The 27,597-nt window shown below is 38.7% G+C and overlaps 1 protein-coding gene across 1 annotated transcript in view; it reads right to left on the reverse strand.

Annotated features, from left to right (window-relative positions):
• LOC110967090 (nuclear factor 1 A-type) overlaps window positions 1–21,354 on the reverse strand; it is a 258,450-nt gene extending 237,096 nt beyond the window's left edge. Inside the window, 1 exon segment of the mRNA XM_051947744.1 lies at window positions 21,149–21,354. Coding sequence (XP_051803704.1) covers window positions 21,149–21,334 — 186 coding nt within the window. The 5' untranslated portion in view covers window positions 21,335–21,354.
• Window positions 21,355–27,597: the final 6,243 nt, after the last annotated feature.

The following is a 27,597-nucleotide window of genomic DNA, read 5'->3' on the forward strand; positions in this document are numbered from 1 at the left end:
ATCTTTAAGGACTGTGGCCAAAGCCGAGTCGAAAGATAGCTGTTTATTGTGCGCCGGTTGTTTCTGTCAGAATCGTCGCGCCTCTGTCGTCACTTAGTTACGCCCGCCTTCTGACTCTACACTTCATGGTGATTCGTCCAGCCAGTTTTAGGAGCATCCAACCTCGAGCCTTATGGAGGGTAACTAGACCCACCCTGGCAGAGAATTAAATTCGTTGCCGTGGGTTGTCTAGCGCGGCTAGGCTAGTAAAATGATACTTAGAGAGAAAATTAGAAGATAGAAAGCCTCATTCCTCTGTCAGACAGTGAGAGTCTTCTTCCTGAAGGGGGCGGGGCCAGCAGCAGCTCAGTTAAAACTACAGAAACCGTTAAGAACTAAAACCAGTCTTGAAGGAAAGAAGCATCTCTGTGGTGTTTGGAGCTGAAACACTAAATGTAGAAAAATGTTAGAATTTCATTAATTTGCTGAAAACATCTCAGTATGGGACCTTTAAAGAAGATGAGCCTTAAAATGATCTAACGGCGCTCCACAGCTTCACATCACATATGTTTCTGATCTATTCCATCATCTCCCTTCAATTTGTCAAAGCACAGCGAGTCCAGAAACAGAATTTGTAAACATTGAGAGGATTCTGGATTGACTCCAAACGAACAGTCTTCTCACACAAAAGCAGAATTCTGGGATTCTGAATTTGTCAAACAAACAGACACAGGAGGGAAACTATGGCAGGAAAGTGTAAATCCTGAGAGTGTTGTTTCCCGGCCAGAGCGCTGACGGCGCAGCGACAGAACAGGTGATATTTACTGAGAAAAAACATGGCAGAAATCCATTTCTGCCAATCGAGCAAACAGCAAACAGCCTGAAGACTGACACCTCCGCTGGCAGCCAAACGCCGAATGGCTGCAGACCAAGAACTGTGTGGCACAAAACGATCACACACAGACACACACTCACAAATACCAGATGGTGTTTCTGGATTCTGTTTCCATTTTTTTTGTGTTACAATCACAAAAGAGCGAGTGTGTAAAACCACAGACACAAACCAGCAACACTCACATCTACGAGCTGCTTCTCTGCACACAAACATGTCATTTTCTGCCTCATTCACACGGACCTGATCACAGATAAACTCATGGTTTAAATTTAAACTTTTACGTTTCAGTAAAAACCTCACAGCTGGACTCGGCCCTGATTGGCTCGGTTCTCTGACAAACGACTGAAATCCGTCCAATGGGACAATTTGGAGTGTCTGAGCTGGAAAGCTTCCATGCGTCAAGTTTACCTTCCTTTGAAGCAGAGGAGCTTCAGAACCAACGGCTGAGAAACAAAACACTCACAGCAAAGAAGAGACATCATGTTTTAACCAGACTGACCTGAAAACAGCCAGACTGACCAACATCTAACCAACCAGCCAACATCTAACCGACCAACATCTAACCAACCAGCCAACATCTAACCAACCAGCCAACATCTAACCGACCAACATCTAACCAACCAGCCTTTAACCAACATCTAACCGACCAGCCAACATCTAACCGACCAACATCTAACCAACCAGCCAACATCTAACCAACCAGCCAACATCTAACCGATCAACATCTAACCAACCAGCCAACATCTAACCGACCAACATCTAACCAACCAGCCTTTAACCAACATCTAACCAACCAACATCTAACCGACCAACATCTAACCAACCAGCCAACATCTAACCGATCAACATCTAACCAACCAGCCAACATCTAACCAACCAGCATCTAACCAACCAACATCTAACCAACCAGCCAACATCTAACCGATCAACATCTAACCAACCAGCCAACATCTAACCGATCAACATCTAACCAACCAGCCAACATCTAACCGATCAACATCTAACCAACCAGCCAACATGTAACCAACCAGCATCTAACCAACCAGCATCTAACCAACCAACATCTAACCAACCAGCCAACATCTCACCAACCAGCCAACATCTAACCAACCAGCCAACATCTAACCAACCAGCCAACATCTAACCAACCAGCCTCTGAATATGAACTCTACACAATTCTGGTTTTCCACCAACAACAAAGAACAAAAAGATCGAAGCAACAACCGAACAGTTTATGAATGTTTCTAAAGTCTGAGAAGATCAAGAACAAATCTGCAGCTGGATGAAGACCAGGAACATCTCAGAGAACCGGGAACTAAAGCAGCGTAAAGATCTGCATATTTATTGATCCAGACTAAACGATCAGGTTCTCTTTAATATTTCTCAGTCTAACATTATTATTAGTTAGAATGAGAATATATACAATGTATATATGTGTGTGTATATATATATATATATATATATATATATATATATATATATATATGTACACATTGGAGATATCAGAGAGTTTTTACTGTTTTTGTTAAAAACAATCAAACTGATTATTTGGTTTGTAGACAAAGGTGAAACTTTAATTGTTGACGACTAATCAATTGCGTCTGCAGATCCTTCAAACTGGAAACCTCTGGGAGGAAATAACACTCCATTAAATGCAGATGAGCCGTACGGGAGGATATTTTTATGAGTCAGTTTCCCCTAAAGGTGGACAACATCACCGCAGGTTTGAAGTGATTCTGAGCAGAGAAACCAGCAGCTTATTTAGAAGCAGCAGCGTCCAGGAGCTGTGATACTGAGCCTCGGCTGGCAGCCGTCCACGGCTCCGAGCTCAGAGACAAGGCTCACTTTGTTCACAGAGATCCTTCCTCTGTCCACACACCTGAACTCCGTCACATGACAGGATACCTGCAGCGAAACTCTATATTCCTGCTCATGTACAGACTCAAACCGGCCGACGCACACAGGTTTCTCCACCACTAAACAGTTCAGTGGTTTATTCTCAGATAAACTGTCCTCAGGTTAGAAAAAATTATATTTATGAAGACTAAAATATTAAGACCACGAAGAGAAAAGCCACTGAAAACACGTAAATAAATGATGACTCAAGATGTCCACATAAGAGCCGACAGCAACACCTGAGAGGCATGAAGACCAGAAGGCGGGTAAGTTAAAGAAAGTAATGAATGTTTGGGACAGTTTCAGTTAAAGATCAAAATTGAAATCACTAAAACTAAAGCATAGACATTCAAATAGTACAAATTAATGGATAAACAGTGAAAATAATCACAGGTTTTACATATATCGTTAAATAAAAACAAAGTAATGGATAAAATAAATGTCTAGAATTATCAAATAAATGTCTAATAATTATTCCAATTATTTTTATGAAAGCTAACAATAATATTAAAATAATAATAAAGAGAGTAATTTATAATAAATTAATTTAATAATTAAAAAATAATAACTAAAACATTATTAATTTATTTAAAAATAAATAAATAAAACAACAATAAGCTTTAAATAGACAATTATTAATGGATAAATGTTAAAAAGTGTAAAATCATTTTCTGAGATTGTCATAATTACAATTAATGTTATTAATATTGAAACAGGAATTCATACATTAAGCCTCTGAATATAATAAATGTTGAAACAATCAGATTAAAGTCTGAAATAATCATCAGATTTATTGTTAATGTTGTGGATAATATTGATTAAGAACTATAAATAGATAATAACATTGAAATGTGCAGTGAAAAGTGTCAAATAAATGTCTGAAATAATCATTCTAATCATTAATATTTTCAATAATATTAAATAAAGACTAATAGGATAAATTTTTAAGTAGTCAAAGTATCAAAAAAGAGGTGAAATAATCATAATAATTACTAATATTGTCAATAATATTGGATAAACACTTGAAATGGACAATAATAATGAATAAAATCACCTATTAAACAGCTGAAATAATTATTGTAATCATTATAAACAGTGAGAAGTCATGAAATGTGTCTGAAACAGCTGACAAATATTTAAAAAAAACTTTTTTGCATAACTTTAAATAATTCTCCGTGTTAAATCTTAAAATCAGCTGCAGTTTTTCCATTTGGAAAAGGATGAAGGGCTTCAGAAAAAAGGGGAACCGCTTCACTACAGAGCTCCAAATGCGTATTGATCCGCCGCCGAAACTAGTCCCAGTAAAAGCATGGAATGTATCTGAAAGGTGTTTTTAAACAGGAAGCTCCGTGTCATCCTCCTCATCATCTTCATCAGCGGCCTATTGTCTGAGCTCCCAGCAGGACGTCCAGCTCCGGAGCAGAAAAACAGGCGAGCGGCTGAAGAAGAAGCAGCTGTCTTGGCTGGTAGCCACGTTTCTCCAGGGAGGAACAGACAGCGAGCAGGAGGCCGAGGAGGAGGAGGAGGACAAAGACAGGATGAAGAGGAGGAGGAGGAGGAGGAGGAGGAGGAGCAAAGAGCTGGAAATGGATGAGAAGGATGACGGGAGCTGCAGGAGCATTAGGAGGAGGAACTAGACACAAATTAATGATATGTGAGTTCAATAAAATAGTTTACTGCGTTGAACAAAATAGTTTTTATCAACATGATCCATAATTACAGAAAATGAGCCCAGAATGACATGAAATTTGTCCTAAATGACTCACAAATTACACAAAGACACAAAAATTATGCAAAATGATGAGAAAAGATCCAAACTGACATAAAACTTGTTGTAAATGACTCAAAAATTGTCCAAAATAATCTAGAACTGAGGGATTTCTGAGGTCAATGTGATATATCTGCACACGTTTTCATTAAAAGTAAAACAACTAATGTCTCTATGTTCATGATGATCATGTCTTTACAAATTCCATCATTATTTATTACAGAAACAATCACTTATTAATAAAAAATGACTGAATATCACTGAAATGTCAACTAAATGACCGTCTGAATTTAACACCAACCACCTTCTAATGAGCTAAACAATAATAAAATGAGCTGATTCAGAATTAGTTCTGTTACTTTCTGTCTTGTTTTTGTCATTTTGTGTCTTATTTTTGTTGTTTTGTGTCTCATTTTTGTCACTTTGTGTCTCGGTTTTTTAATAAAAAAACGACTGGATATCACTGAAATGTCAACTAAATAACCGTCTGAATTTAACACCAACCACCTTCTAATGAGCTAAACAATAATAAAATGAGCTGATTCACAAATAGTTTGGATTGTGTTCTCTTTTTTTTAGTTCAGATAATCATGACAGATATTTATTTTTTGCCAATATATTAAATTTTATATGTAAAATGAATTAAATCCCTTCCCACTAAGTTCCCCGTTCCAAAAACACCTCTCCAGGAAACGTGTTAATTCCAGATCACATGACCTGCTCCTCATGATGTCATTTCCTCCTGAAGAACAGACTGGAAGACTGCAAGGCTTTCTGACTTATTTAGTATAAAGTAGTCAACAGGTTTACTATGATATCTTTAGAAATAACTTTCAGTTTTACTTGATTGTATATATAATGTTTAGACGAATCTTTCTCTAAAATGCCATGTGGTGTTTGGTTTTAGGCGGCTCACACTTGGGAGCCATAATGAAGGGCAAAAAGATAGTGAATGGAGCACAATCCAAGGTGGCGTACAATCGGAGAGCGGAAACAAAGCCGTCTGATAGCGCTGCGTGGTGACGTATTCATCCACTCTGATCCAACTAGTTCTACGTAACCAGTTCTGATGTAACGATAAAACGCTGTAGATCGAGGACATCATAAACCGAGGACCTCCTGTAGGCCCCAAGAAATGCAACATTAAACTCCATGAGGTGTTTTAAACGTGAACACTATGAACCGCTAAGATCCAAGAGTTTGAGTTAAATAAAAGCCTGAACTTCCTGTAAAGCGTTCAAAGGGGTCCGTAACCTCAGAGAATGACTCCACGTCCTCGCCATGTCTCTGTGAACTGTCCTGATTCTGCTGCTGGAGCCAAAGTTCACAACAAATTCAGCTGAACGGATCTGGATCCTCTCTGTCACAGAAATAATCGGCTGAATTCAGCATCTCTATCGGCCTGGACCGCCTCCAGACCGGTTTGTTTCCTCCTCCATCCAAGCTGCTGCCAAAAAGCCACCAGCAGGAAGACGCCGGCGAACAGATCGTCTCCTCTCAGGAGTCACCTGCTCGCTCAGGTTTACTTCAGAGACAAATTTAAGGAACCGTCTGACTTTTAGAGCTCCACATGAGAGGACGGATCTGAGTTTCATCTCCCTCCAGGACATTCAGCTCTCAGTCCGGCGCCTTCAAAGGAGGAAACCAATCCAAACTTTACCGATCGCTCATGACGTCCTCACCACGGCGTCCTCGTCTCGTGCTGATTTTAACGCTCCACATTTTAGTTTTCAAACATCGTCTTGTTTCTGTTGTTTGGACTTCGTCTCCTGCTGCTGCAGCCTGAACATGTTTATCTAATTAATCTGTTCTTCTCCGGTACTGAGGAACTTCCTTCAGGATGATTGAGAATGTTTTATCACAAAACTGTTTTCAGAAGATGGTCTAAAAAGAACATTTAAACCAAAGATCTGATTTTATGGTACTTTTCTAACCGTGTGTGTTTTGGTTGACAGGTATCTGAAATGAAATCAAACCGTTATATCACTCAGCCTTTTTTTAAGAGCATGAACCTAAAAAAATAAATATTCGAGTTCAGACACCCTTAACGTTTGACAATCTCAAATATCATGAAGTATTTGTGGCAAAATCTTGTTTGGGTTTCTAAAGGTGTGGCTGCATTAGACAGACACAAACTAATAACATACAATTTTTTTTAATTTACCGTATTTATTGTTTACAAGAAAAACTAACAAAACTAAATTCTTGCCGGTTTCAATCGGCTGCTGGTCTGCTGAAGGTCTGCGTCTGCACTTCCTGTCTGACATTCTGGATCTTCAGGTGTGTTTCCTGCGTTAGCTTCCTCATTTTCCAGTCATTCTTCAGCAGTTTTAGGTCATTTTGGACAAAACAGAATTTGTAGTTTTGGACAAATTTTGAAACATTTCAGGCAATTTCCTTCCAGGTGACGTTCAGACAATTCAAAGTGTTTTTTGACAGATATCCACAAACATGGATGAATTTAAGTCAGTTTGGACAAATTTTGAGATATTTCAAATGAATTTGAAATCTAAATTAATTTAGATTTGCCGTCATTTTTTGAATATTTTAACTCCTTTTGGATTAATTTTAAATAAATTGGAACAGTTTGAGTCATTTCGCACAAGTTTTAAGTAATTTTAGAGAAACTTTAAGAATTTTTTTAAACATATTTTAAATAATTTCAACTAATTTTTGAGCTATTTTAAACTAATCTTGAGCCATTTTGGACAAACTGAGTCATTTTAGAACTTTTTAACTCACTCTGGAGTAGTTTTGAGTTATTCTGGACCAATTTTGGACTCATCTGACCACAGAATCTTCTTCCGATTCCTGGCTGTCCAGTTCTTGTGTGTTTGGGCCCAACAAACATTGATCAGGGGCTTCTTGACTGCCTGGTAGGACCTTCAGCCATGATCTAAAAGTTGGTTGGAAGACTGGACACCAGACTTGCAGCTCAAGACCTCAAGTAACAAACAGCATAAAGCCTTAATTGTACAGAGAAGTTTTAATTAGCTTTAAAAGTGTCCAAAGACGGTGGATCAATGATAAACCATACATCTGATGACCAACTGCAGCAGCAGAAGTAAAGCTCATACTTCTGGTCATGTAGCAGATCTGGGTCATAGGTTTAGTTTTGGTTCAAATGTGAGGAGCAGAAGAACGTTCCTTAACGGTTCCTCGGCCGCCGGAGGCTCAGCTTCCCTCACTAAGACCAGCGGATATTACAGCCTCCAGCTGCAGCTCTTATTGGACAGAAACTAGAGAAAGAAGTTGCAGAGCCCAACTTCTGTTCAGCATTAGATCCGAATCACAGCTCAGCAACTTCAGCACAAACCATAGGACAGACCGACACTCGAACCAGCACCAAGACGGCAAAGACAAAAGGCTCTCAGAAGAACCTGTCAAATAACGGGAAGAAGGTCAAAAAAAACTTTAACAGGCAGCTGCTGCTTGATTCACAACATGTCAAAGTTTACACACCTTCAAAGACAGAAAACTGAAAGAAAGGATTTTAAAAAGATTAAAAAAAAACAGTGGATGAAAGTCAGACGCCAACATTCTTCATTATTTACCAGCATTAGTTAATATTCTGAGGCAAGAACATTTAATTTTAGGGATAGGTTTGTTTTTCACAGCTCTTGTCTAAAGTTGCAGCACTGACAGACAACTAATATCTACAAGATGTCAATTAGAAGTGAAGCATCTGAAATAACTTGAAAAATTTGCAAAGATAAAACCCAGCAAGTAACATTTCCGCTGTTTCACAACCACAACAAAATATATTTTCTCTATTATATCTGCAGCAAGAACAACAGCAATTTTATTAAAACAACAAGAAAAATATTAAAACTGATATTACCCACTGAGCTGGCCTAGACTAAATATTATTAACCACTGAGTTAGCCTAAACTAGGTAATGTTAGCCACTGAGTTAGCCTAAACTAGGTAATGTTAGCCACTGAGTTAGCCTGAACAAGATTATGTTAGCTATTGACCTAGCCTAAACAGGGTAACGTTAGCCACTGAGGTAGCCTAAACAAGATAATATTAGCCACTGAGTTAGCCTATACTCAATAATGCTAGCCACTGAGCTGGCCTAAACTAGATATTACGAGCCACTGAGTTAGCCTAAACTAGATAATATTAGCCACTAAGTTAGCCTGACCAATATAATGTTAGCCACTGAGTTAGCCTGAACAAGATTATGTTAGCTATTGACCTAGCCTAAACAGGGTAACGTTAGCCACTGAGGTAGCCTAAACAAGATAATATTAGCCACTGAGTTAGCCTATACTCAATAATGGTTGCCACAGGGCTGGCCTAAACTAGATATTACGAGCCACTGAGTTAGCCTAAACTAGATAATATTAGCCACTAAGTTAGCCTGAACAATATAATGTTAGCCATTTAGTTAGCCTAAACAGGTAATATTAACCACTAAGTTAACCTAAACTAGGTAATGTAAGACACTGAGTTAGCCTAAACTAGATAACATTAGCCACTAAGTTAGCCTAAACTAGATAACATAAGCCACTGAGCTGGCATAAACTAGATAATATTAGCCATTGAGTTAGCCTAACCCTGACAATAGCTACTGTGTAAGTTAAATAGGTTATTTTTAGCTTTTGTTAGCCTGACCAAGATAACGTTAGTTACTATTTTATATCACACAAGGTTATAATAGCTGGGGTTAGCCTAAACAAGCTAATGTTAGCTGCTATGTTTTCCTAAACAAGACAACATTACCTGTTGTTAGCCTAAACATGATAATGTTAGTTACTATATTATCCTAAGAATGATAATATTAGCTGCTGTTAGCCTAAACAAGATAACGTTAGACACTGGCTGTGTCCGAAATGGCATACTAACGTACTACTCATACTAAATGTGACGTCAAAATAAGTATGTAGTGCGTTCACACTGGATAGTATGAATAGATTGAGTACGCGAGAAATACCCGGATGTATACTATATCCGGAAAATTTTTAAGTATGCGCGGTGACCACACTAGTCATACTCAACCGCCCCAAAATGCTTTGCGAGCTAGCCACCAAAATGCAAGCCTCCGCGGGATATGTGGCCGGACCGGGGCGATTTTTATTTTATTTAATGTGGTTAAGTAGTCATCCTAATCACCCCACAGATTTGAGAAATAGGCGTTTTCTGACCAACGTTTTAAATTTGTCAGACACCTCACAACATGCTACTGAATGCTAGCAGCTAGTTGCAGCAGCTCGCTTTGCATACAGAACAAGTAGCAGCTACCTCGAGTAGCCTGCAGCTACAATTGAAACGATTCACATAATCTGGCTAATAACTGCATGAGGAGTGCCGGCTTGAAATTGCCACATTAACTATGCGACTGTTTGTTAGCGTAAAATCGACCTGAAGCCGGCATTCAGCCGAGATATTTGATAGCCGTACTTCCGGTTTTTGTCGTCGGAGGTTTGAAATGCATTATAGGAAACGTAGTAGTATACCACAGTGTGAACGGTCGGCATTCTAATCATACTTATAGTACGTAGTATACAGTATATACTCATTGAGAATGTAGTATGTAGTACGTTAGTATGCCATTTCAGACACAGCGACTATGTTTTCCTTAAAAAGATATTAGCTGTTGTTAGCCTGAACAAGGTATGTTAGCCACTGAGTTAGCCTAAATATGGTATTGGCTACTGTAAGCCGAAATAAGACACTGTTAGCTGCTGTTAGCCTGAACATGACAATGTCAGACAAAGGAAAAGGCCAAAAGAGGAAAAGGAAAGATGATAAAGATAGAATGTAAAAGGTTTCAGATAGGTAATGTAAATTACAGATTAAAAAATAAACCAAGATGATGAGGAAGAAAAGGAGGGAGGACACGCTGAAAGACACAAAATCTAAATATGGAAGGACAGCAGAAGAAAGTAAAGGAATAAAAAAAGGATGATGAAGGAAAACGGTGAGCAGAGGAATGAGTCATGTCCGACAGCCTGAGAAACGCCGGGAGCTCAGGACAAGATGTGTCCTCACACTTTCCACACGCCAGGACGACAACGGGACCAACACGGGAGGAACACGGGAAGAACACGGAATGAACACGGCAGGACGGATGGACGGAGAGGAGGTAGGGAGGGGGCGAGCGAGCACGGCGTGTTCAGGAAGTTCAAGCAGACATTTCTAATCCCCCAATTTCCTCCTCTCTAATCATCTCTGGCCGCTCATGGCCACCTCCAAATTGGAAACATCTCCTGCTCGATATGACACACACACGCGCGCACGCGCACGCACACGCACACACGCACGCACACACACACACACACACACACACACATCACACATTCATGTGACCTTCCCGTGTTTTCTCCGTGTGCTCTCGGTGCAGAAAAGGTAAAATCAGTGTGAAGAAGTGATTCATTCCATCAGCTGACGGATCAAACTGAGTAACCTCTGGTGTCATTTTGTGTCTCATTTCTGTCTTTTTGTGTCTCGTTTCTGTCTTTTTGTGTCTTGTTTTTGTCGTTTTATGTCTTGTTTTTGTCGTTTTGTCTCTATTTTGTTGTTTTGTATCTCATTTCTGTCATTTTCTGTCTCATTTCTGTCATTTTGTGTCTCATTTTTGTCATTTTATGTCTCATTTTTGTCGTTTTGTGTCTTTTTTGTCATTTTTTATCTTGTTTTTGTCATTTTGTGTCTCATTTTTGTCTTTTGTGTCTTGTTTTTGTGATTTTCTGTCTTGCTTTGTCATTTTGTTTCTTGGTTTTGGCGTTTTATTATTTTGAATTTCATTTCTGTCATTTTGTGTCTCATTTCTGTCATTTTGTGTCTTGTTTTTGCCATTTTGTGTCTTGTCATTTTGTCTCATGTCTGTCATTTTGTGTCTTCTTGTTGTCAATTTCCTGTCTCGTTTTTGCCGTTTTGTCTATCATTTCTGTCATTTTGTATCTCATTTTTCTCGATTTGTGTCTCCTTTTTGTCATTATGTGGAAACATCTCCCGCTCAACATGACACACACACACACAGTAACACACACGTGCACGCTCATGTGACCTTCCCGTGTTTTCTCCGTGTGCTCTCGGTGCTGAAAAGGTAAATTCAGTGTCAAGAAGTGACTCATTCCCATCAGCTGACGGCTCAAACTGAGTAAACTCTGAGGTATTAGACAAGGAAAGACTTCCAGCTTCATTTAGAAACTTTACAGCGATGTTCTTAGCAGCAGATTAGAGATCACATCATAAATTTATGCAGCAGAATAACAATCTCTGTCTTCCTAATCAGCTCTGACAGCGTTGGAAACATGCAGGTGACGTTAGCTAGCGCTGCTTATTTGTACAAGTGTTAAACAGACTAACAGAGAACAGGCTGGAGAGGTGATCTCACCAAGACAGAACTACAACATAAATACATTTAGAATCGGTTGGAGGAAAGACAAAACAAGACTACATGAAACGCTAATAAAAAGCAGATTCTACTGGGTTTAAAGTCTGTCAGAAAAAACAGATTTATTCCACGTGTGGATCAGAGACGTCATAATAACAGAAAAACTCCTCATGATCCCAAATTTAACACTAACAAGAATTCATCTCAATAACAGATTCCAATGTATTATCAAGTTCTAACGAATTCTGACCAACTGAGCAGTAGCAACATTAGCTGCTAACATTATGAGCGACTAGATTACGTTAGCTAAAGCATTAGCCTAAAGGGATCACATTAGCCATTACGTTAGCTGCTAACGTTATGAGCAACATTATGTCTAAAGTAGATTACGTTAGCTAGAACATTTGCTTAAAGAGATAATGTTAGCCATTTTGTTAGCTGCTAACATTATGAGCGACATTATGTATAAACTAGATCAGATTAGCCACCACGTTAGCCTGAACAAGATAACGCTAGCTGCTACATTAGACTGATCAAGATAACATTAGCCATTATATTCACTGCAAACGTTATGAGCTATATTATGTCCAAACTAGATTACATTAGCTGGGACATTAGCCTAAAGATACAACATGCTACCTGCTAATATTGTGAGCTACATTATGTCTAAACTAGATTAAGTTAGCTAGAACATTAGCCTAAAGTGATAACATTAGTTATTGTGTTAGATGCTAACATTATGAGCTAAATTATGTCTAAACTAGATTATGTTAGCTAGAACATTAGCCTAAAGAGATAACATTAACCATTATGTTAGCTGCTAACGTTATGAGCTACATTATGTTTAGGGTTAGCTAGAACATTAGCCTAAAGAGATAACATTAACCATTATGCTCGCTGTTAACGTTATGAGCTACATTATGTCTAAACTAGATTATGTCAGCTAGGACATTAGCCTACAGATACAACATGCTAGCTGCTAATATTGTGAGCAACATTATGTATATTTTAGATTATGTTACGTAGAACATTAGCCTGAAGAGATCCCATTGGACATTTTGTTAGGTGCTAACATTATGAGCTACATCATGTCTAAACTAGATTACATTAGCTAGAACATTAGCCTTAACATGATAAAATTAGCAGCTAAATTCAAGCAAACAAGATAGTAGCCTACACAAGACAATATTAGCCATCATGTCAGGGCTAACTGAGGTAGCATTAGCCCTGTGTTAGTGGAAGCCAGATAACATTAGCCTCTACATTAGCCTGAACAAGACAATGTTAGCCTTTACTTTAGCCTGAACTAAAGTAAAGCTTCTATGTTAGATTAAACAAGCTAACATTAGCCTCTGTCTCAGACTAAGCAAGTTAGCGTCAAGTAATACATGAAATGTTAGCTTAAATAAGACAATATTAGCTGCTACGTTAACTAAATGATACAAACAAGATACAATTATTCACTGTGAACATTATGTTTCTGTGATATCAAATTTAACACCAAGAAAAAAAATCAAATAAATGTATTTCTACCAACTTTAAGTATTTTTAAACTGCTGCACACACAATGTGTTAGCACACGTTGGTCACCAATGCTGCAAAATAATTAGTTTGGTTCTTTAAAATGTTTTTTCCTCACATGGTGCACATTTCAACAAGCTGAACACTACATGTTTCTCTTCTTTGATTCCAGTTTAAATGTGTTTCTAACATTTTTATGTACTGAATGATGTCAGCCTGATTCAGTACCTAATTTTCAGAACTTCTGGTTTCTGTTCTCCTGACGTTCCCCGTGTGGAATAAAGAACTTATGAAATAGTTGTGAGATTATGTTTGCTAGAACATTAGCCTAAAGAGATCACATTAGCCATTATGTCAACTGCTAACATTATGAGCTATATTATGTCTAAACTAGATTATGCTATCTAAAACATTAGCCTAAAGAGATCACATTAGCCATTATGTCAACTGCTAACATTATGAGCTATATTATGTCTAAACTAGATTATGCTATCTAAAACATTAGCCTGAAGAGATCACATTAGCCATTACGTTAGCTGCTAACGTTATGAGCGACATTATGTCTAAACTAGATTACGTTAGCTAGAACATAAGCTCAACGATACAACATGCTAGCTGTTAATATTATGAGCTACATTATGTCTAAACTAGATTACATTAGCTAGAACGTTAGCATAAAGAGATAGCAATAGCTAATATATTAGCTGAATCAGGCTAACATCGTTCAGTACAAAACAGTCTGAAAACTACATGTAAGCTGAATCAAAGAAGAGAAAAGTGAACCGTGTGAGGAAACATCTTAAGGAACCAAACAGCTTATTTTACAGCGTTGGTACATGCCACCAGCTGCAGATAATTAATGCTGACAGTGAAACCTGTTGGTCAACGTGCTCTGAAACGTCACTTTTAACTCCCGAGTTTAACCAAAACAAAGCTGTGGTTTGTAGAAGTTGAAGATAAGAAGTTTGTGGACTCGTCGTTTGGTTTAGCTCCTCTGACTGCTCCTGTTTCTGTCTGCAGAGTTTCTCTCCGCTGAGCTCATTAACGCTGCCTTTCTAACTCGTGGACTCCGGCTAACGAAGCGGACCTCACACAGACCAAAACACAGAACCGAGCCACCGCCACGACTCAACGCTTCGCAGAGCCGAGCGCTGAACCCACGACCCCAAAACACCGACAGGCCGAGCAGAAAGATCGATAATCTGAGGTTCTGGATCAATAAAGGCATCAGCAGCTAAAATAAAACATGCAGCCATGCTTCAGCTAAACCTGAAGCTGCAACACAAGAAAAATGGTAAAGTTTCTGGCAGCTTCTGAAGATATTTGGGTTTAAACACAGCAAGAGTTCAACACACATATTGATCAGCATTTTTCATGGTTTTCTGACATTTAAATTGACGGATAATCAATCCCAATACAGAAAATGACGGTGTAACAGGACGTCTCTGCAGGTTTTCTGTGTGACGGATCAAATTTAGGCTGACAGAGTTTATCTGCTTTTTCATTTCTAACAAATCTGTTTAGAAACTAAATTATGCCTGAGTCAGACTTTTACAGCTCTGAGACGAATGTGAAGGACGAGAAAAGTCAAACATTTAGAGTTTAACCAGAACATAAAAGGTTGTTAAAAAAGATTAGAGCTGCAGCTGTCAGTTTCTGTACGGATGAACTGATTGTTGGGTCACTAAAATGTCTGGTTTTGTCCCAAGATCTTCTGTTCAGCGTCACAGAAGAGGAAACAAACCAGAAAATATTCACTGCAGATTTATGCAAAATGAAGAGAAACAGGTTCAAAGATGTGTAACTGTGGGAACATTTTTAATCGACATAATATTTTAAATAATAATTATTATGGATGGAACGTGTCCCACATGTTAGCATGCCCCGTACATGATGGTTTTGTCATTTTGTGTCTCATTTTGGTCATTATGTGTGTCATTTTTTAAAATTGAGTGTCTCGTTTTTGTCGTTCAGTGTCTCGTTTTTATCATTATCTGTCTCGTTTCTGTCGTTTTCTGTCTAACAAAATGCCAGCGAGACTATTAGCTTCTACTCCTGAGAAAAAAAATGACCCCAGAGACACAAAATCAACACAAAAAGATGGAAAATGGGAGCAAAGAGAAATAAGACCAGAAACAGTGAAGAAGCTTCAGCTGCAGTCACAAAATTAAAGAGTTTTCCTCTAAAAATAATCAATAAATAATCAATCATTGCAGCTCTTCTATGAACAAATCTCATCTTTGTTGGGAGCTTTGAAAGTTCCATTTTCTAAAATCTGACATGTTCCAGAGCCTCAGACTGTTAGAAGTTGCAGTGTCAAAGATGATTATTAGCAAACATCAATAATTAGCAGACAGACAGCGAGTCCACATCTGGTTCTGTGCTCAGTTTTCAGGTTCTACATCAGCAAAGAAGGAAAAAACACAAACTCCGTTACACCAGCAAAACCAGAAAAGAGGAAACATCATGAAGCTGCAAGTCGAGCTCAACATCAAATTAAAAGCGATTTATTCTGACTTGAAGAGAGAAAACCTCCTTAAAGTTTCCTCTGAGAGCATCAGAAAAGCTGCAGGTGAAGCAGAAACACGGCAGGAGGCCTTTAAAGTCGGAGATTTTAGTCCAAAGTAAACATATTTCAGTATAAATAATTCATATATCATTAATAATCCGCCAACGTTCAAGGTCGACGCGCTGCCGACCGGACTGTGACTTTACTGAACACTTATTTAGGTCACACTTCTTAGAAAAGTACAGAAAACCAGCGGAGGGGCCGTGACACGTTCAGCCATAGTTTTATATTTTACAGCATATAAAATGATATAAATAAACCTTCACACATTTACAGGCCATCTACTGCTGTACATTAGCAGTAATTACCTGATAAATAAGAAAGCTGCACAGTGTTTATTATATATTCTGTCGTATTTTACTGTCAAACTATCCTCTTATGATCGCTCACATTCAGCCTCTTTTCTTTGTTCAGACGATGTGCCGTTTATTTATTCACTCTTTTTGACTTTTAGTGGGTTTTACACACAATGCTCAGAGATATTATCATGTCAGGGTTTACAGTCTTTTATTCTTCTCTTTCCTCCTGACCTTTGATGGACCCCAAGGATATTTTTATCTGATAATTAATGCATTTAGTCCTCGTGTGCAGATTGATTCGTGCAGCAGCACAGGATTTTTATGACCTCAGAGGACAGAAGGTGGAAGAACTCTGGTCGTTTTGTGTTTTGTTTTTGTCGTTTTGTGTCCTGTTTTTGGTGTTCTCTGTCTTCTTTTACTCGTTTTGCGTCTCATTTTTGTCTTTTTCTCTCATTTTCATCATTTTTTGGCTCATTTTTGTCTTTTTTTGTCTAGTTTTTGTCATTTTCTATTTTGTTATTGTCATTTTAAGTCATATTTTTAACATTTTCTGGCCCCTTTTTTTCATTTTGTGTCTCGTTTTTGTCATTTTCTGTCTTGTTTCTGTCGTTTCCATCCTCCATCAGTGTTCCTGCAGAATGTGTAGAGCAAAGCTATGTCCTCTCTTCTGTTTTCCATCTTTTCATCCATTGTCAGCCTTGATTGAATGTCTCTCTCTACCTCATATTATCAGGATCAGACTCATTCTTTGGACTGTTTTCCATCAGTGGTCAGCAGTAACAGCTAGCTAAATATCTAGCTTCTACTGCTGAGAAAAAGATCACATTAGCATGGATTAGAGTAGGGTTAGCAACAACACAGAAAACATGGAATAAAATGAGACAATCAGTACCTATTATTGATCACTGTGGAGCAGAAACCTGGAGAGCAGAAGGCTGATTATTCAGACATTTAGAAACGCAGATGTCCTCCAGTTCTGGAATGAGCCCGATATTCTGTATTTGATCAGATTATTCTGTATAAAACTACATGAGCGAGGCAGAAAACCTTCAGTGTTTTAGAGTTTAGTCTGACAGATGAATTAAAATATTAAAAATGTGGATCAGAGTTTCCTCAAACATGAAAAAGATCTTCAGTTTATCGTCACAGACAGAAAAAAGCAGAAAATATTCACACTTTAAGAAGCTAAAAACCACCAAATTTTAAAGTAATGAGTGATTAATTTACTGGTTAACGGTTGCAGGTCCAGCAAACACTCACTCAGATATTAATGAATTCAGTCCACCTGCTAACAGTCCTGCAGCGCGTCAGGAAGCTGCACTGTGTTGTTTTAAATCATAGAAACACCGAAAACTGAACATAGCAGACCTGACTCATCTTCAGATAAAAACGTCATTTTTTGTCGTTTTGTTTTTGACATTTTTTGTGTCTGATTAATCATTTATTTATTAATAAAGTGTTTCCACTGTGAATATTTGCTGTTTTTTCAGTTTTATAGGACAGTAAAGACGTTTTATTGTGAGCTCTGGATGTTAATGAGCCGTCTGCATCGTATTCAGTTTAGACACTGAACAGTTTATTAAAGCCCTGTAAGACCCAAATATAGACACAACGTGAGCAAAAATAAACTAAATAAATTTTATTTATGTGTGTGTATGTAATAGAAATATGAGGCTGATGTTGCACAGCCTCAGAACTGTAAGCAGTCCACCAGTCTGCTCCATCAGCACTAAATGCTGGTTTTTAAATCCTCTGCTCCTCGTTTTTCTGCTGTGGATCGTCACCGCGGCTTCAGTGACGGTAAACTCTGCATTCTGGCCATTTAACAGCCACTGCTTTAGAGACGCTAAAAGATTTTTACACAGTTATTTCAGGAGAATATCTGAGAGTCTGAGGGCCAGAAAACTTTTTACCACAATTGAGTGTGTATTAATGTGTGTGTGTGTGTGTGTGCGTGTGTGTGTGTGTGTGTGTGTGTGTATTAATGTGTGTGTATCTCCTGCAGTGTGTGTGTTTCATCCTGTGTCTTAGTGTGTGCATATTAATTTGTGTCTCTGTGTGTGTTTCAATGTTTGTCTTAGAGTATTTTAGTGCACGTATTAATGTGTGTATGTGTCTATGTGTGTGTGTTAATGTGTGTTTATCTTCTGCAGTGTGTGTGTTTTATTGTGTGCATTAATGTGTGTGTATTAGTATTTATCTCCTGCAGTGTGTGTTTTTTAAGATGTGTGTATTTTAGTGTGTGTGTTAATGTTTTTCTCATTGTGTGTGTTTCTGTGTGTGTATTATTGTGTGTTTATCTGTGTGTGTGTGTTGGTGTGTGAACGTTTCCTCACACTGAGAACCATCAGCAGCAGGATTCATTATTTCTGATTCTCTGACTGATTCTCTCCATTTTTCTGTCTGCAGATGAACTGAACGGATCGGTTTAAACCTGAACTGTGATTTAAAATCATCTCATTTATTTATCTGGACGCTCTCCCTCCTCCAGCTCCACAGCGTTCATTTTAATAAGCATTAATAAGCAGCAGGCGTGTTTACAGACGACCAGCAGCAGCAGTTTATACAAACTGGCAATAATTCAGCTCCGGTTAATGGAGAGTTTTATTAAAACGTGATCGTCCTGGATGTGCAGCGACGCAGAACAACAGAAGAAGAACATAAAGTGACCCAGAGAGACGCAGAAACCTGCATCTTCTCATGAACTGAAGCTCAAAACGCATCAGCTAGAGTTTGGATTTAAATGTTCTGTTGGAGCGTTTTTACATTAATCTGAGGCAAACAGGCTGAATTCAAACACTTCTAAACACATTTTATGGTTTTATTTGATTATATATTAACTGTATCACAGAATGAGCTGAGGGCAAATTAAATCCAGAAATAATAAAAAATATTTAAATGTGATTAAAAACTAAAATCATGAGAGCTCAGAATAAAAAAGCCGCTCTTTGTGGCCTGAAAGGAGAAATCATCTGGAATAATCACAGCTGCTTTTTTATAGAAAATCTGAGCGGATAATCCTCTTTGTGCTTTCAGACACTTTAACCTTTTTTCTGCTGCTTCACAGGTTTAAGTCCAGATAATTAGCAGCTCCTCCTCAGAAAACAGCAAAACTGTTGATTCCTGGAGGAAAAGATTCACCGGAAACAGAAGGAGAATAAAAGCAGCAGATAAAGGAGCCTTTTAATTATTTTAACATCCATAAATTCACTGGTTTACTGTCGGATTATCACTGAGCTAAAAGGAAAGAAAGGAATGTTCTGTAATTTAAAATATATGTTTGTAAATTAAGTAGCAGAAAAAGGGTGAATTCTAAATGTGCAATATTGTAATTTACATTTAATTCTAATTTATTTCCCAGGTTGAAGTAAATTTATACCTTTTTGAACACAGTATTTTGTTTTTACACTCCACTTTTCATGCAGCGCTTCTTCTAATTTCTGGTGTTTTTATTTAGAGTTTCTCAGATATTTATTTCTAGATTTATTCCTTTATTGTCTGTTGTTGATGCTGGGTATTATAACTCCAATAAAGGCTTTTCTGATTCTGTAATTTATGAAAAAAAAAACACAAGGAATCTGTTTTTAACCTTAAATCCATCAGCTTTAGTGGATTTAATGTGGAATCTAAAACACGCCCAAAGACAGTTTTGGTTTTATTTTTAAGCGCAAACGTGAAAAAAATCAGCGAAAAATTAAATAAAGTGTGATCCTAAAATGTCTTAAATCAGCGCTAAAATTCATTAAACCAAATAAAACTGATCGACCAACAGCAGCAAGAAAAACTAATAAACTGATCAAATTATGAGCAGAAAAACTCCGCAGTTAAAAAGAGAAAATGCTGAAATAAACGGATCGTTTTCTACTTTTAATCCTGATAAACAAAATAAACAACAACAACCGGCCGGAGCACCGCGGCCCGCACACCGATCATCGGCATCCAGGACGGAGAGTGTGCGCGTGTGTGTGCGTGTGTGTGTTCGGGAGGAATTCTCCAAGTTCACGGTCCCGGTCCCGGATAAAGCCGTCTTTGTCTGCGGCCGGAGGAAGCAGCAGCAGCGGCACCGGTCCGGTCCGGTGCGGAGCCGCCGCTCCGGTGCCGCTGCTGTGTGAGAAGTGTCGGTAATAACGAGCTGTCCTCTAATGAACCTCTTTCATGTCCCGGTTCGGTCCACCGGCCACAGTAGCCCCATTGTGCCCCCCGGTTGGATCCTCACCCAGCCGGTGCCGGAGTGTCAGAGGTCGGCTGGGCCTCACTGACCACGAGGAGCCGGGATGAACCGGGGCGGACCGGAGTCGCACAGCTCCGGTTCGTCCCGGCTCCTCGTGGAGTCCCTCTACCGCCCCGTTACTCCCCGCTACATCCCGGGACACCACCGGAGCGGCGGGTATCGGACGGGTATCAAAGCGCACAAGTTTGTAGCCGGAGCGGAAGAGCTGGAGGGGGACTGGAGTCCTCATGAAGACCCGGTCCGACCCGGTTCGCCCCGCTCCAGCCCGGGTCCTCATGGAGACCCCCGTCCGCCCCGTTACTCCCCGCTACATCCCGGGACACCACCGGGACAGAGGGTCTCTGACGCAGCGTCACAGCGCACAAGTTAGCGTTAACCATCCGGAGCGGAGGAGCGCGAGGCGGACCGGAGTCCTCACTCGGTTCGGCCCCGCTTCGTCCCAGTTCCTCACGGAGACCCACATCCACCCCGCTACTCCCCGCTACATCCCGGGACACCACCGGGGCGGCGGGTCTCCGACGCACAAGTTTCCTCCGGAGCGGAACCGAAGTAAAACCCGCTGCCATGTCGAGCGGAGGAGGAGAGAGAAAAGAGGGAAAAAGGAGAAGAGGAGGAAGAAGAAGAGAGGTTCCGGTGCCAACTCACCATCCACCAGGTTCTGGCTGAGATGTCGTAGCAGAGCTGCCACTTGATGGACCCGTCCGAGCTCTTCGCTGCCATCGCGCTGTCAGCGAGCTTCATCTGCTGCGGCCGCTCACCGGAGATAAGACGCCTAATTGAGAAAACATTTGCTGTGGCATGTTGGGCAACATGTAGCCCGCTCGGAACCATATGGAATCATGGGAAAAAAAAAAAAAAAAAAAGAGGAGCCTGCTGCTGACAATGGACCAATCTCCTGCAGACCCCGTGGCAAGGTGAGCGGATCATCTGCTGCGGGAGGAACACTCCCACTGGCTCCGCCGGAGGACCGCAGCTTCACGCATCGCTTCCCCGCGTCCCGATGCTTCCACTGGGGCTCCGGCAGCGGCACCAGAACTGGACCCGAACTTTTTCCTCCTCGCTTTAACGTGGGGGGGGAGGCAGGGGGAGGCTGTCCCCTCCCTCACCCCTCCATCCTCACCCCTCCACCCCCAGCAGAGCCCCGGTGTTCCGCCATAAATACGTCCGGACTGGAGGCTTCGGTTCCGGACGGAGCAGCTCCACCAGCCTGGAACATCAGAGTGAGTGTGACCCGCTTCATTCACAGCTCAGATGTTTAAAGACTTTTATGACATTTAAAGCAGAACAAACAGATTATTTAACAAAGTCAGACTTTAGCGTCTGTTTCAGGATTGATTAGCGTTTTAATTAAAATGAAAACAGATTAAAATAGAATGTTTATTATGTTTTTATATTTATGTTCTCAGAATAGCTGTGCAGAAGCTAAATATTTAGCAGACCTTATAAAATGCTTATTAATGAAGACACTTTATTAAATTCATTTAGTCTCAGTTTAAATTATTTTGTATGATTTAATTTAATGCAGTTTTTATTTTGCATTGTTCTCAATCTGAATAATTGCTCCAGTTATTCTATTTCAGCAGAAGTTCAGAGTTAAAGGATCCTTTAGTAAATAAAACGTAAAACGGTAAAGGAACCATCAAACAGCCAGTTTGACTCTATTTATTTTATTGAACTAATCAGCATTAATAAACGATTATTAAGCATAATTAGTGACTTTATTTAAGGCTTTTAATCCATTTCTGACCTTAACCTGCCCCTCAGTGCGTTACGGTTTGCTATTCTATGTGAACATTTTAAAAATTTAGGCTGAAGACTTTTTAAATTCCTTTTTAATTAAAAATGTCTTCAAACAGAAATTTATTTTAATTTCACACAGAACGACAGCAGAGATGTGAGGATATATTTAAAGGGTTACATATAAAATGAAGCACAGCAATGACAGAAAATATGTCTTAAATCTTATAATATATATTTGTAAATAGAAACTTACCGTATATTATTATATGTGAACCGTTTACTGATGTGTGTGTATTTGTATATTATTGTCATTTAGAAAAACTTTTACCTTCAAAGGTCAACACAATCTACTTGTTCTGAAATTATCCACAGTATAACAGTATTTTCAGGCTCCATATTTTATTTTATTTTACATTCTGTTCTTTTCTTGTTTATTCTTATGGATTATTTCTAGAGTTTTTATTATATTTATACTGTAGTTTGTGTATAAATGCAGTTAGATTAATTAAGTTTGATCGATTTTCCTGCAGAGACGTCTTCTTCTCTGATGTTTTTCAACAGAAATGTGTGTTTTCAGGTTTTCTAACCAACAGAATCTGAACGTTTTTGTCTTTTTCTTCCCCCCAGGACTGACAGAGGCGGCGTCACCGTTAGGAGCTGGTTGTTTGTGGGAGTCGGGGGTCTGGAGGAGGAGCTGGGGGGTCTGGAGCTCAGGTTGCTAATCAGAGGGGGAATACCTGAAGGAGGGCAGAGCCGCCGTCAAACAGTCCTCCCATTGTGGCGGCCGGACGGAGGAATGTGATGGAGCCGGAGATACGGAGGGCTGCTGGGGGGGTTCAGGTACAGCAGGAGGTGAGGAGGGGGAGGCGCCTCTGGAAACCTGGAGGAGCCACAAACACTGTGATCAGACTAAAAATGAAATCATTTCAGCCTGGAGAGCGTTTACACAGAGTCTCATCCTGTTTCTAATCATTTTTATTCACATCTAAGCTGAGGAGCCTCATTATTATCTCTGTGTTCTGGACAGTCGGGTCTCATTTCTCAGCCTCTGTGATCTTCAGCAGCTCAGATGTTCTCTGGAACCACAATAAGCTGCTGTCCAACACGTTAAAGCAGCTGTAAACACTCACTAATTATCTGCTCCGAGGTGTTTTCTGATTAGCTGCTGGCTGCTGGACAGGACTTAGAGGAAAAACCCTCAAAGTATTACAGAACTGAAGGTTCCTCCTCAGATTATAGCTGACAGTTTAAACCACAACATTATAATTTAGACTAACGTTAGAATAGTCATTTACTACATTAACAATGTCGAGATTGGATTTATGATTCATTTAATGTTGTCTTTATTGAAAAAAAAACTACTTTCTTTCAACAATAAGAACATTTCTAAATGAACCCAAACTGTTGAACAGTAATGTAATAAAATACAGTAAAAAATATAGCAAAAACACAATAAAATATATAGTAAAAATTCAATAAAAATACAGTAAAAAGATAGCAAAAATGTAATGAAAATACTATAAAAAATATAGTAAAAATATACCAAAAATACAATAAAAATACAGAAAAATATAGTAAAAATACAGCTCAAATAGTATAAAAATATAGTAAAATACATTTAATAATATAGTAAAATACAGTAAAAAAAATACAGTAAAAATATAGTAAAAAATACACTAAAAATATGCACTACTGTTCAAAAGTCTGGGGTCATCCAGATGTTTTCAGTGATAACTCACACTTTTATCCATGTGCTAAAATAACTGCACAAGAGTTTTCTAATCATCAATGAGCCTTTCAGCACCATTAGCTAACACAATGTAGCATTAGAACACAGGAGTGATGGTTGCTGGAAATGTTCCTCTGTACCCCTATGGAGATATTCCATTAAACATCAGCTGTTTACAGCTAGAATAGTCATTTACCACATTAAAAATGTGGTAATGCTCAAAATTTTTGAAAAATGAGTCAAAAGCACTCTAAATAACCCCAAACCTTTTCAAAATGGCCTGAAAATTGTCCAAAAGGAGTCAAAAAATTCCTAACAGAGGAAAATTTGCCCCAAATGACTTGAAAGTTGCCTGAAATGAGCTTAAAGATGTTTAAAACGCTTTTAAAGCTGTTTAAATCGACTCAGAAAAGCCAAAAATGCCTTAATTCATGTCCAAAATAAGTTAAATACTGTCTGAACTGCTTTGGAACAGATAAAAAATCCTCCTAATGAACTCAGAATTGTGTAGAATGATCCAACATTTGTCCAGAATGTGTTGAAAGCTGTTCAGAATAGATTTCTGACTCATTTCATGTTATCTTCATTGAAAAAAAATGTTTTTCTTTGAAAAGTGAGGACATTATTAAGTGGCCCCAAACTTTTGAACGGTAGTGTAAATACCAAATAGGTGTGCATTTATGTTTCATCGTCACTAGTAGTTGTATTTTCGGTATCCCAATCAAGATGCAGTTCAACGAATTAACAGAGAATGTCTGAGAATAATAAAATTCAGAGAACAGAAATGTGCCGTTTTAAGCCACTCAGTGAACAGCCGAGGTTCTGTCTGACAAAGACTACAGCATTTTAAAGTTCTAATTACTGCAGTTATCTGTCATTTTTCCAGTGGCTAAAATGTCTGAAGAAAATAAACTCAAACATCAACCTTTTAGCTGCTAAAATAAATCATTAGCCAACCTGAACCTTTCTGTTTTAACTGCTGTCATTAGCCAGTGTGCTAACTTGTTTAGCTTGCCTGCTCCTCTGACTTGCTAGCTAACAGCTTGTGAGCTAAGCTAACCTGAAACTACACAGTTAAAGGTGCTTAGAATAGTAGCTGCTGAAACAATGATTAGCAAACCAGAAGTTAAGCTAACTGCTAGCATAAACAATTAATTATATAAACTCGCAAACACAGACCAAACTGTAAAATAAGCGGTTTGCTAACCTGACAAGCAGAAAACCGGCCATTTACTTAAATGAACTTAACAGTTTTAGTGAAAACATAAAAACATTAACTAATCAGAATTCCACTGCTGAAATAAAATATCACTAATTAGCTTAGCTGCTAATAACGTTAGCTTATTGAGCTAAAGGCTCCAGTGGATAAAATGAGCTAACTAGCCTGAATTCAACAGTTTGCTGAACAAACAGTTAGCAAACCTAATAAACCATTAATGCCTACAGACCTGAACTTCAGAGTCTTATCAGCTAAAGTCAAACATTAACCAACTTGAACATAAATGTTAAAACTGCTGGAATATTTAATAAAATGTTCATGAGTTTAACTTAACTTACCTGCTCAACCACTGACCTACATATAAACAACACGAGAACAGTTTGTGCATAAAAAACAACCAGGGGCGGTTTTAGACTTTCAGCTCTAGGCGTGGGGGGGGGGGGGGGCTCACCCAGCTCTTCTGCATTCATAACAGAGCTCAGTCATTCTCTTAGATACTATTCGTTGGTTCAAGAAACAGTCAAAATAGTCCTTCTCAAAATGCTGACCGTTTGAAATTTGATTTTCAAAATATGTCAGCTAGCAATTGAGTTAACGCCACAAAATAAACATTTGAACACATGCAGTAACGTCACTGGTGTTCTATGCTTTGCCCCCCAAACCTTACCTGAAGCTTTTGCTGGAGTTTTCTTGGGAAAAAATGCCCTAATATCCATTGTGACTGTCGGCCTACAAACAACACATTGATAAAACAATGATATGGCACCAGTGTGAAATTACAATAGCCTTTTTTCACCTTCATGTTTGGCATGCCATAAGCACTGCCTGCTTCATTTTGTGATTTGCGAGGCTAAACGAGTAAAATTCGCTAGCTAGAAGGCAAGCTAGCTTGCTGGATTGTTTGTTCAGACAACTCAGGCTTATAAATGCAGATTTCATGGACAAACTTGTGAGTTCACTTCAGGGTATAAATACCAAGTAAATGTTGCAGTCACCTGCAGTTGCTGGCTCTGTTGGCTAGCCTGTCAATCTCTGCCCGATCCATCACACGCACACAGGGGTGGGAGCAGCATTCAGCGCAGCGGCAGAGTAGAGGGGAACTTGCGCTCTCTTAATGGATCAAACTATTATCCAAAGGGGGGGGGGGGGGGGGTCAAATTAGGGAGAACTTTGCCAGATTTTACATTTGGTTTGAAACGGTAAAATAAATAACACTTTTAATAATTATTTCAGCATTTATTATAAACATAAATAAATAACGCCCAATAATTCTAGGGGTGCTTAAAAAAATTAAGGGGTGCTCAAGCACCCCTGAAAATGGTCTAGCTCCGCCCCTGAAAATAACTAACCTGTGCCGAGCTCATAATTCATTTAAACAGCTGAAAATGCTGACATTAACAGAAATCGTTTTAGCTACTAAAATAAGCAGTCAGACGACCTCTAAAATGCTAAACAGTTAGCTGGAGCTTATTCTGAAGTTACACTGAAGCTAACCTGGATTAAATTTAACCCTTTCTATTTTTAGTGAAACATTAATACTTGAAAACCTGAACTTACACGTTTTATCAGTTAAAATAAACATTGGCTGAACTGGAACTCTTTTAGCTCCTAAAATAATATATTAGCAATTTAGCTAAGCGACTAAAGTGAGCCCAGCTAACTCCACTGAAGTGCTTTAGCAAAGAAAACAAGTTAACCCACCTGAATTCAACTGTTTTAAATGCTAAAATAAACGGTTCAGAAGCTAATCTGACTTAAAAAATAAAATATTAATGCTAGCAGACCTGAATTTGAAAGTTTTATCAACTGAAACTAAATATTGGCAACTGAGCTTAGCTGCTAACACGAACCGTTACTAACTAGAGGTTTACCTGCTAAAACAAACTATTCAAAAGATGCTAAAGCTAAACTGGATCACACTGAATTTACCTCTTTTTTTTTTTTAAAATAAAGCATTCATTCTGGCAAAAGTTTTGCTATTTAAAGTAAATGTTGGCTGCTAAAAACATTAGCTTCTTGAGTTAAAGGCTTCAGTGGGTGAAATAAGCTAACTAGCCTGAGTTCATCTGTTTTTAGTGCTAAAAATACAGTTAGCAAATAAACCATTAATGCTTACAAACCTGAACTTCAGTCTCAGCTAAAATCAAACAATAGAAAACTTAAACATAAATGTTATAACTGCTGAAATGTTTAATTAGCTAATATGTTCATGTGTTTTAAACCAACTCAACCACTGACTAGTGGCTAAAATAAAATGTTAGCTGCTTTGCTTAGCTGCTAACGTGAGCTAACATTTAGCAACTACCAGCTTCCTTAGAAGCTTTTGTGGGTAAAACAGCATAACTAACCTGAAATTAGTCGTTTTATTGCTAGAATAAACAGGTCAGAAGACACTAAAGTTTACTT

This window comes from Acanthochromis polyacanthus, chromosome 4, assembly GCF_021347895.1.
Source record: "Acanthochromis polyacanthus isolate Apoly-LR-REF ecotype Palm Island chromosome 4, KAUST_Apoly_ChrSc, whole genome shotgun sequence".
NCBI classification, from domain to species: domain Eukaryota; kingdom Metazoa; phylum Chordata; class Actinopteri; family Pomacentridae; genus Acanthochromis; species Acanthochromis polyacanthus.